Source organism: Halichoerus grypus, chromosome 9, assembly GCF_964656455.1.
Source record: "Halichoerus grypus chromosome 9, mHalGry1.hap1.1, whole genome shotgun sequence".
Taxonomy (NCBI): Eukaryota; Metazoa; Chordata; class Mammalia; order Carnivora; family Phocidae; genus Halichoerus; species Halichoerus grypus.
The window spans coordinates 118,121,191-118,133,391 of NC_135720.1; the positions used below are offsets into that span (position 1 = coordinate 118,121,191).

Here is a 12,201-nt window from a genome sequence, read left to right on the forward strand (position 1 = left end):
GAAACTAATATGACACTGTATGTTAACTATACTGGAATTAAATTTAAAGAAAAGAAGAGGTAGTTGATTCCAGGTTTGGAGCAGGGAAAATGCCAGATAAACCTGAGACTTGTGGGGCCAGAAAATAGGAAAGTGTTTGAAAAAGAAAGGGAAGGAACAAGAGACAATTTGAATGAGCTCCCATTGGCCAAAATTGGAATAATTTGAGATTAAGGGATAATCTCACAAATAAATAATGGATTCTAATACATACATTACAAGTAATGTATTCTAATCCACAGAAAAAAATATTCATGAGTCTATAGTGATGTAGATATACAGGTAAATGACAGAGAAGGAGCAACTCTTCCTTACATAAGAATTCAAGTTAATAAATATGGAAGGAATAAGGGAAATACAAAATCACCAATAGACAAATATGATCGTAATAATCATTGCAAGCAAGATTCTCTGATGGATACAAAAATCACTGGGCTAAGCCTGAGAAGAAACAGGATGTTTTCAGTCTCAACTTATTTCCCCAAAGAGATTGATCAGTTAGAAAGAGAAAAATAGTAACTTTGCAGTGGAGAAACTCCGAAGCCACCTTAACGAAGTGCTTAAGGAAACATCACCAAGGAGATCTATCAGCTGGCATACCCCTGATATGAATGCACAGAGGAGGATGCAGCATCATTTCCATGGGATCCCTGCCAAAAATGCATCATCTCAATATAATCAGTAATGAGAAAACATCAGACAAATCCAAATTTTGAGACATTCTACAAACTGACTAGCACCATCAAAAGTGTCAAGGCCATGAAAAGCAAGTTAAGACTGAGGAAACATCAAAAAAAACATTTCTGGTGATCTGCTCTCTGAAAAACAAAATAGGAAGAGTTGGATAAAGAGATGCTTAATCTTAAACTCTGGCAGGAATTGGTTATCATATGGAAAGCTTGAGAGTCAAGTAAAATGTATCTCTGAGGTTTCTATAGGGATAACATGAAGTATCAGAGAAAAAGCACCTGAATTTGGCCAGTGTAGATGGACAGTTAAGATAGTGCAAACCCAAATATCTTATTTGTCTCAATAGCAGGTTGAAAAAATAACCTTTATTTGAAAAATTTCCCAAATTCTCATTTTCCCTGTCAGGTAGATTACTTTGTACAGAATGCTATTTTAAGTCCTATGGAAAATAACAAAGACATAGAAAACACAACTCTTGCCCTTAGAACTTTTAGGGGGAAGAAGGATATTACAAGAGAAATACACAAATCAAAGATTAAAAACATGCCTATATTGAATGGATAAAGAAAATATGGTATATACATACAATGGAATATTATTCAGCCTTTAAAAAAGAAGGAAATTCTGCCATATGTGACAGCATGGATGGGTCTGGAGGACATTAGGCTAAGTGAGATAAGCCAGGTGCAGAAAGACAAATACTGTATGATCTCAATAATAATTAGAATCTAAAATAGTCAAACTGATAAAAGCAGCAAGTAGAATGGTAATCGCCAGGAGCTGGGAGGAGGGGGATAGAGGGAGGTGGTGGTCAAAGGGTACAAAGTTTCAGTTATTCAAGACGAGTAAGTTCTAGAGTCCCACTATACAGCATAGTGCCTATAGCTAATAATACTGTACTGCATACTTAAACTTTGCTAAGAGGATGAATGATCTTATGTTAAGTGTTTTTTTTTAAGATTTTATTTATTAGTAAAAGAGAGAGAAAGCATAAGAAGGGGAAGTGGCAGGCAGAGAGATATATAATTATATCTCTGATTATATCCCCGCCGAGCAAGGAGCCCGATGTGGAACTCGATCCCAGGACCCTAAGATCATGACCTGAGCCTAAGACAGAAGCTTAACCAACTGAGCCACGCAGGCATGCCATATGTTAAGTGTTCTTACCACAAAATAATAATGATAATAATAATAATAATGGATGGGAGGAAACTTTGGGAGGTGATGCATGTATTTATAGCCTTGATTGTGATGATGATTTCACAGGCGTGAAACCTGCCCCCAAACTCAAGTCATATACATTAAATATGTATAGCTTTTTACATGTCAATCATACCTCAATAAGGTGGTTTTTAAAATAAATAAATAAAAATTGACTTAAAAAAACATGCCCATACACCTGGGTAGCTCAGTTGGTTAAGTGTCTGCCTTCAGCTCAGGTCATGATCCTGGAGGTCCCAGATCGAGCCCTGCATCATGCTCCCTGCTCAGCAGTGAGCCTGCCTCTCCCTCTGCCCCTCACCCTGCTTGTGCTCTCTTTCTCTCTGTCTCTGCCTCTCTTTCCCTCTCTCTCAAATAAATAAATCAAATCTTTAAAAAAAAATGCCCATAGATAGTACACATATTCTGAGATATAACCTTGTGCAAAGAAAAGGGACAGCCTATTAAAGGTGAGTGGGACAGGCAGGATCAGTCCAGGAAGAGGAAGTTGAAAGCTGTGGTTCAGTGGTTGAATTACGGCTGTGAAGAGAATATTCCCAGATGCAGAGAGACCTGCCTTTCCTGCTGAAGACAGAGCACTTGAATTTTTAAGAAATAAGGGTATGGTAGAGGTTAGAGGCAAACTTTGAGGTTTATTTTTTTGGTTGAAGAGGGCAGCATAGGCCACTGGGCCCAAGGTTATGAGAGTAATTGGTGTCATGAAGATAAACATCTTTGAAGTATTTGGTCAGATAATCGGGGTTGATTCAAGAACATTGTGAGGCCTAAAGATTCTGAGAAGCAGGAAAGGAGTTCAGTTAGAGCCCAAAGGATTATGAAAGCTATGGTTAAGGGTGCAGAATGCTGCTGAAGACCAGACTAGGTGGGATGTCACAGAGAAGGGGCTGGTCAGCATAAGCAGAGAAGCTCACAGGCCCAGAGGCTCAGAAAAGGGATGAGGCCTTTGGATTTTTGCCAAAGAATATCATTGGTGGTTTAATAAAAATAGTTCCTCCAAGGTAAAGACCAGAGAACTAGAGTTACCCAACTGAAAATTTACTGAGGGAAGGAACCATGCTCTAATATATCTTTGTATTTCCCCAAAATACCTAACCCAGAATGTCATCTTCGAATTTTGACAAAGGAGTTCTAGATTTCCCTGCCAAGAGCTTCAATGCAAACCACATTGCAAGCAATCCAGAAAAAGACACATATGTGAAAATAGGAGTAATTTGCATCAAAGATGTGTTTAAGGAATGAATTTTATAGTAAGAAAGAAAAAAATGGAGGGCTGGTGTAGATTGAGGGATTGAGTAAAAGTGAAGGTCAAGAGATATTGTCATAACATTTGACATAAATCAACATGGTCAGTCAATCTTAATATGTGTTAACTTTCTGTTCTTAAGAAACTGTTCGATGGTTTCGATTATAATATCTTTTTATGCCCCTAAAAGTATAAACGTCAGAAAAAAAAATGGAGATAAAAACAATTTATATAAATAATGTGTGACCTCACCACACATGTTGGGGTTTTCCCTAACTCTTGTGCGTTTTTCTCAGTTAAGATTGTATCACGCATACGATTTTGCATTCTGCTCTTTTCCCTTAACTTTATATCATAAGCATTTCCCCCAAATTAACAAAAATTTTCATAAATAAATTTCCCAACTGTGTGAAAGTACTAACATCTATTTAATTGTTCCTCAATGATTAGATATTTAAATTAATTCCAAGTTTTATAGTAACAAATGCTGAGATGAACATTTTGAAGAATGTTCAGTTGCTTTCTAGAAAGAGTGTTTATTTCAGCCATACAGATGTTGTTTCATATGGTATCATTTTTTATTTATTTATTATTTAATTTAAATTCAAGTAGCCAAGGTATAGTACATCATTAGTTTTTTATACAATGTTCAATGATTCATTAGTTGAATATAACACTCAGTGCTCATCATATCACATGCCCTCTTTAATTCTCATCACCCAGTTACCCCATCGCCCCACCCACCTCCCTTTCTGCAACCCTCAGTTTGTTTCCTGGAGTCAAGAGTATCACATGGTTTGTCTCTGGTCTCATTTAAATGGGCATGAATTTTTTCTTTTTAATGATCATTTACTCATTTATTCAGAAAACATTTATTGAGTATCTAATATGAGTGGAAATTGTTCTATGTGCTGGCTATGCCGGTTGGCAAGAGCATCAAAGTCCCTACCTTCATGGGGCTCACGATTTAGTAAGCCGAGATAAGCCATCAACAATGTCAACAAATGTTGGCGAGGATGTGGAGAAAGGAGAACCCTCTTACACTGCTGGTGGGAATGCAAGCTGATGCAGCCACCCTGGAAAACAGTATGGAGGTTCCTCAAGATGTTAAAAATAGAGCTACCCTAAGACCCAAAATTTGCACTATTGGGTATTTACCCCAAAGATACAGATGTAGTGAAAAGAAGGGGCACCTTTACCCCAATGTTCATAATAGCAATGTCCACAATAGCCAAACTGTGGAAGGAGCCAAGATGCCTTTCAACAGATGACTGGATAAAGAAGATGTGGTCCATATATACAATGGAATATTACTCAGCCATCAGAAAGGATGAATACCCACCATTTGCATCAACATAGATGGAACTGGAGGGGATTATGCTAAGTGAAATAAGTCAAGCAGAGAAAGACAATTATCATATAGTTTCACTCATATGTGGAACATAAGGAATAACACAGTGGACCATAAGGGAAGGAACGGAAAACTGAAGGGGGAGAAATCGGAGAGGGAGACGAACCATGAGATACTCTGGACTCTGGGAAACAAACAGGGTTTCAGAGGGGAAGGGGTTGGGGGATGGGGTAGCTGGGGGATGGGTATTAAGGAGGGCACATGTTGTGATGAGTACTAGGTGTTATATGCAACTAATGAATCATTGAACACTACATCAAAAACTAATGATGTACTATACAGTGGCTAACTGAATATAATAAAAATAAATAAATAAATAATAAAATAAATAAAATAAAATAAAATGTTAACATTTTGTTTTAGGTGTATGGGAAGTCTCTGTACTATTTTTTGCAACTCTTCTGTTAAATCTAAAATAAAAAAGTTAAAAAAAAACCAGTGTCAACAAGTTACGGAAGTAGATTGTGAAGAACCATGTGCAAAGATTAGGCAAGTGTCTAAGTGTTGGCTCGGAGGGTTACCCTGCATGGTGATCTTTGAGTAAAGGCCTGATGAAAGGCGGGGAGCAGGCACAGATAAGTGCAGAGTTTTCCAGACAGAAGGGTTGTTAGTGAAGCTGAACATTTTTTTCAATATTAATAATATTGGGCTCATTTCATAATGAGGCATTTGGCTAAGGGCTGTCTTCACTGCTCAGCTCTTTCTGTTGACATCAGGCACCTCAGCTCATAATGCCCGCTTCACTTCTCCACCAGGTTATAGTGACACATGATTGAGGAATCAGTGAAGAAAGCCACACTTAGTAAGCTGTAGACCAGATGTTAGGTTGGCTTCTTTGCAGTTTGCCGCAGAACAGATCCAAAGTGGCAATTTGTGGAGACTTCTAACCTCCCCCACAGTCCACCTAGACCAGGCAAACAGGTCCCTGACTGAATGCGTGGCTCCCAGCCTCCCTCATTCCTGGGCAAGGTAGAACATTTTCATGTTTCAAGAACAGTTTGGGAGAAGAATCCTCCAAAAAGTCACTATATTCACAGGAAGCTCCCCCAACTTCCCTCCTTTGCCTGCTCACACTTGGCACCTGACTGTTTTCCTTCTTTCCCTCACAGCTCCCAACAAGTCTGCTCTGACTGGGCATGGCATAGAGCAGCGTTACCTTCCAGGGCAAAGGAACCTACAGCAGCCTTTAAAGGAAGTTACCTTGGGTCGTTCCCACCCAGAGCCACTCCACAGCCGCACTGAATGAAACCTCCTTGGAGGGAAGTGATCAGCATCCATGGTCAGAGGAAACCTAGTTCCTCCTGACCTCCCACTGCCCCCAACTTTACAAGTTTTGGGCAGGCAAATAGAGAAGCCTGCTGTTAACTGAAATAACCACTGTGTTTAAGATAGTTAATGAGTCCTCTGCTATCTCCCTGTCTGCCAGTGGGCCATATATGCCTCGTCCCCTACCTAACCTGCTTCCAAAGTTGAATTCCAACTACTTTTTACAGGACAATCTGCCCAAACATCCTTCTAGTGCCTCAAGCCCCAATTCCCAAGACACAGTTAACACCCTCCATCCTATATGTCACTCTTTGTCATCATTTCCTGTTCCTTGTTCTCAGTATGTCTGGTGTCTCCCTCTTTTGCCCACACCTCAGTGAGCCATGACTCTCTGCTCCAGTGCCTCCTTCTCTGTGACCTCCTTGGTCCTCAGGGCCTGCCCCAGACCCAGAAACACCTAAACCTTCCACCTGCATGCTCTTGTACCTCCAATCCATGTTGTACCCACTGCAAAGTTGTCTTCCTGAAACTTGAGTTGGGTTGAGGCACTTCCTGCTCCCAAACTGTTAATGTACCTCCCTGCTGCCCCATGTTGTCCAAAGTGTGTGGTCCTGGAACCTCTGAATCAAAATTCCCACTGTCTGATGGAAACGCAGATTCCTAGGCCTACTGACTGAGTCTGAATCTCTAGGATCACAGTGATGATAAAGAACCAACATTCTGCCAATAAAGTACAAGTTTCTTAGTTGGTCTCAAGACCTTCCATGGTCTCCCTTAATGGGCTTCAAGTCTCGTTTCTGTCCCCTTTACCCTGAGTCCTTACCTCTACCCTGGACTATGCTCTTCTACCAACATCCCCTCTGTCATATTTCAGGACTTTGTTCTCATTGGTCTCAGTCTAGAGTGTCCTTTTCTCTTCTTCTATGATATTGAAACCTTGTGATTTCAAGGTTCAGGTCAAATGCCATCTCCATGATGCTCTCTAATTTCCTCAGTTGCCCTTCTCCTTTTCCATTTTGTCATAATTATATTTCATTCTGCTTTGTGTTTCCTCCTGTGGGTAAATGGTGTGTGCACAGTCCAGGCCCATAATGTGGTGGGCTCCATGTAGTGGTTATCCTTATGTCTTCCTTGGTGCCTGGTGCTGTGTCTCATAAAAGTACCCTATCTGAAATAAACCACAGAGTCTCAGAAGAAAATCATGCTTTGTTGAGATTCAGGATGTAATTCAGCTTGAAATGGGTACAAGAGAAATGTCGTGTCCTTGTTGCCAATTTCAGGACTCTGCTCTAGCAAGCTCTGCCTCCCCAGGAGAGGGAGGGAACCTGCAGCAGAATGTCTTATTGAGAGAGGATGGGTGCCCTAGACAGTTCACAAAACCACTCTGGAGAAGGGACTCGAAAAACACAGTGGAATGTTTACTGCCACGCGGAGAGAACAGCCCATGACACCATTAAAGAGGGAATGAATGGTGTGGTGGGTGAGTGGGACTTACAGTGCCCCGAAATCACACAATGAAGGCAGCTGCTTATATTTCTGTAAGAGACCTGGTCTCACAGTGGGGTTTGCAGCCCCTAGAAAAATAAGTGCCTCCTGTGGTTATACTTTTGCACATTAAGATATCTGCAACTGGACAAATGGAAAAGTGAACAGAAATCTCTCTCAGACAGTCAGAAAGAGCTATGAGGCTGGGGGTGGGGGCTGAATACACCTCAGCAGAGTTCATGGAGTCCCATCACAAAATACTAGGGAGACATGTATCTACAAAACCCATGGTGAAGAGAGTGCTAAAATTCCTGAGATCTATGCATGATAATTCAATATTTCAATAATAGACTTTTTTTTCCTGAAAATTATTTGATAGGTTAATGCAAAAACAGCACCTACAAAATATACATTCATCTAAGGGGTGTTTTAGCATGGGAATCAAACATATCCTGGAGCTTAATTTTTTTTTTTTTGTGGTTTCATAACATTTTTTTAAAATTTTTTTATTGTTATGTTAATCCCCATACATTACATCATTAGTTTTAGATATAGTGTTCCATGATTCATTGTTTGTGCATAACACCCAGTGCTCCATGCAGAACGTGCCCTCCTCAATACCCATCACCAGGCTAACCCATCCTCCCACCCCCCTCCCCTCTAGAACCCCCAGTTTGTTTTTCAGAGTCCATCGTCTCTCATGGTTCTTCTCCCCCTCCGATTTCCCCCCCTTCATTCTTCCCCTCCTGCTACATTCTTCTTTTCTTTTTTTCTTTCTTAACATATATTGCATTATTTGTTTCAGAGGTACAGATCTGAGATTCAACAGTCTTGCACAATTCACAGCGCTTACCAGAGCACATACCCTCCCCAGTGTCCATCATCCAGTCACCCCATCCCTCCCATCCCACCCCCCACTCCAGCAACCCTCAGTTTGTTTCCTGAGATTAAGAATTCCTCATATCAGTGAGGTCATATGATACATGTCTTTCTCTGTTTGACTTATTTCGCTCAGCATAATACCCTCCAGTTCCATCCATGTCGTTGCAAATGGCAAGATCTCATTCCTTTTGATGGCTGCATAATATTCCATTGTATATATATACCACATCTTCTTTATCCATTCATCTGTCGATGGACATCTTGGCTCTTTCCACAGTTTGGCTATTGTGGACATTGCTGCTATAAACATCGGGGTGCACGTACCCTTTCGGGTCCCTACTTTTGTATCTTTGGGGTAAATACCCAGGAGTGCAATTGGTGGATCATATGGTAGCTCTATTTTCAACTTTTTGAGGAACCTCCATACTGTTTTCCAGAGTGGCTGCACCAGCTTGCATTCCCACCAACAGTGTAGGAGGGTTCCCCTTTCTCCTGGAGCTTAATTTTATTGATGGACCTTAAACTTGATTTTCAAAAGGAAGAAACATTGAAGGAATTGGGAAATTTCCATGAAAAAAAAAAAAGAATATCGATTTCAAATTTATAAAGATGGTGGCAAAAAAGAGTGTATTGGGGGGACTTTTGTTACAAATGCTACAGAAAGAAGCCAATAAACAGTAAAAGTTTACCCAAACAAGGTACAGCATATTAATTTATAAAATAAAAAAGTTCATATAATCACAGACTCACAAAATACAGCATGTTAAGCCTCCCAAAAGTTCTATGTAGGTCGCCCAGGATGAACACACCCATGTACAACCTGTAAGAATTCATTTATGAACTGTGACTACGTAGTTAGGGACTATAGTGACACATTGATTGTTCAAGATAAAAGCAAAGTACATCTGCCAAAGAAGCTTAATTAAAATGTTCACAGCATAGCCCCTCTGATGCCTTATCTTTTATAGAAGTTGGTTCCTTTTTACACTTGACAGATGATACCAAATAAAAACAGAGTATCAAATTCAGTGAGCAGAAAAGGACAGACAAGTCCATGGGATTATTCAAAATGTACTGCCTACTTGCTTTGAATAATATTTTGCAAAGAGTTGAAGAAAAGACCCACAACATTTAGAGGAAAAGGGGAGTTTTTGAAGGGAGTTTCAAAACCACAATTTCAGTTTAAACTGGATGAAGGACACAGGTTAGTTCACTAACAGAGGTTAGTTATTTCTGTGAGCTGGATGCCTGGGAGGTGTTGCAGGAGTACAAAGACAGCCTGAATAGCAGGGGAGGGGGGGTGCTCACAGAGGACCCATAGGGATGGGAGGAGAGAAGGGCTGATGAGGCACTCACAAGGTCAGCAGGGAGGAGGGCTCACATCTCACTGGAGATCTTGGGAATTCCTGAGCAGAATCAGCCTCCTAAAAGCCCTCTGCTGTTCATAAAAAGTGCCATTATCTGGTGCTGTAGGATAAGCGTTATGGAAAACAACTTACAACAACACATGCCTTTCAAGAATGCCCAAATATTTTGTGCAACTGTACCTGTCAGTTGAATGCCACCAACATGATTTATGTTCATCCCTGCAGGTCCGCGAGTCCCTTCACTAGTCTTACTACCCTGCTCATACGTACCCTTTCAAAACTTTGAAGGTTTGAGGTGAAATGGCTAGGCAGAGTCCAAACATATATCTTACCAAGCACCTGGGCCTGACTGCAATGGGTGCTCAGAGGGAAACAGAACAAGCATCGTGGTGGCGCCTCCAGTCATTCCTTTACTCACTCATTCGGCTGTATCAACAAGTTGTAAGTGGAAGCAGTAACTCCCTCTGGGACAGGAGGACAGGGTGGAAAGGAAGTTGACTGGGCAATCGCATCTCCTGCCTTGTCTTCTCTGCAGGGGAAGGAGGTGGAGGTGATGGGCAAGTGGGGCAAAATCATGTAGCACTCTGCACTGTGAGGAGTAAGTTAGCAAGAAAAATGCAGGGGGCAAAAGCCAAGCCTGCAGGACTACCAAAACACAAGAAAGGACAAGTGTGTGTGGCTTTGTTTCCTCAGGACCACCCTGAGGAGAGAATGGAAGCAAATGGAGGTGGCAGAGGTGATAATCTTGGGAAGGGACTGGCAAAATGGGTCGGTGCCAAGTCAAAAACAGGGGGTTGCGGACATCAGCAAGACATGGCCGAGGGCTGTCTTCACTGCCCAGGTCCCTCTGTTGACATTAGCACCTCTAAAAACCCCTTGATCTCAAGTGTTCCTCTCTAAAGTGGAGTCATAATGCCTGCTTAACTTCTCCATTGGATTATAGTGAAAAATGATTGAGGAAACTGTATTCAAATATGTCACAAGCCTCTCTGAAGTAGCAGAAATGAGGCCTGGCATTGCCAGCAGGACAAGAGTCTAGTGGGAAAATTCCAAGCTTCACCAGTGAACTTGAAAGGACAGAAGTTCTAATCTGCAATCAGAACACGTCTGGGGAGTGGGATGGGCTTCCAAGCCAGATGGGGCAGGCCTGGTGTTGCCCTCTGTCCTCCTCACAAATATCCAGGCTTGAATGAGTGTGTGGCCTTGTGGGCATGTGGGAATACCCACTCCCCCCCAGGCAGGCACAGAAGGCCCTTGGAGGGTCAGCCCTTTATTCTAGTTCAAGATCCAAAGCAGGGATCTCACATCAAACTTCCAAAGGTGCCCACTTTGAGCTGCTGGCGGCTTTACAGGATAGGTGGGGCACATACCAAAACCACTGTCCAAATCAGATTGCCACGTGACTTAGCCAGGGTAGCCCCCTCACACTTCTGAAACAGGACAAATCAGCTGCCTTCATTAATGCCTTGGAACATTAAAAAGAAAATATTTTTTGAGCTAAACATATGTAGAGGAGTGTTGAAAAGAGGATTTTTTGTATCCTGATATCCAAGGTAAAATAAACTTAGTCACTCTTGCTAAAAACCACTTAATGTGTGTAAAGCCCTTAAACTCCTGTGTGATAGAGGCCATTCTAGCATATAAAGTATGGAGCAAAGGAGGAACCAACAGTTTCTCACTCTAAAATACCCTCTGTGAATCCTCCCCAAATAGCCGGAGGGATGACTCTCCTCTCCCACCCACTCCTCCTCCACCAGCTCCAAGTGCCAAACCTCCCTCCAGTTCCTACACCAGGTCTTGGGTTCTCTAGCCTGTTGGTCATTGTCCACAGTTCCCCTACCTGCAATATACTTCCACCCTGCCCTGCCTGGGAAATCCCAGCTCTCGCATCAGAGTTCTGTTCTAAGATCACTTCTTCCATTAAACCTCTCTGAAACATTGGCTGAGGCCTTTCTAGTAGGCATTGCATCTTAGCTTCTCTTCCTGCCCCTCCTGCTTCCTTCTCCTGACTCCATAGGTATTTAGCCTGTGGGTATTTACTCCCTAATTCCTATAAGTCCCACAACCTAACCTCCATTTTCAGGTCTGCTGCTGTTTCACCATTTAGAAACTCCTCAGTCTTTAACTGAGGATCCCATTGTTTTCTTGTCCCCAAAAGCATCCCCTTAAAGGCAAGACACATTCATTTTTAGAGCTCATTGCTACAAGACACTCAGCACATTTAGATGCTATGGTTCAAAGATGAGCAAGAGATAATTCTGTGCTTCCAAATGCTAAGGGATCAAAGAGACAGTGACCCCAAAGGAAATACAGCACTTAAGCCTGGATGTTGGGATGTCATTTCAAATGTCCTCTGTCTAGTCTCCCATAAACCTCTTCCTCCTCCAGACTTCTTTATTTAGGTTCTTGGTCATATCATTCCTCCAATCTCTGAGTCTGGAAACTCTCCAGTTATCTCTGACTCCTACCTTGTCATACCACATCCACAGAACCTTTTATGTACTCTTCTTTCTTCTAATTACCTCTCCACCTGCCCCTGTCTGAGAACTTGTCTCTCACCTGGGTCCTTCAAGGACTTCTGGCCAGGCATTGCCTGC

The 12,201-nt window shown here is 41.8% G+C and overlaps 1 protein-coding gene across 3 annotated transcripts in view; it reads left to right on the top strand.

Annotated features, from left to right (window-relative positions):
• The window catches only part of DUSP22 (dual specificity phosphatase 22), a 109,803-nt gene extending 102,612 nt beyond the window's left edge, over positions 1–7,191 (top strand). For 2 of the 3 annotated variants that reach the window (XM_036072467.2, XM_078055613.1), the window contains exon 9: positions 5,714–7,191. In XM_036072467.2, the coding sequence (XP_035928360.2) occupies positions 5,714–5,846 (133 nt within the window). In that variant the 3' untranslated portion in view covers positions 5,847–7,191. The remainder of the gene's footprint in view (positions 1–5,713) is intronic. The other variant, XM_078055617.1, reaches the window with a different exon arrangement.
• The last annotated feature ends 5,010 nt before the right edge of the window (positions 7,192–12,201 follow it).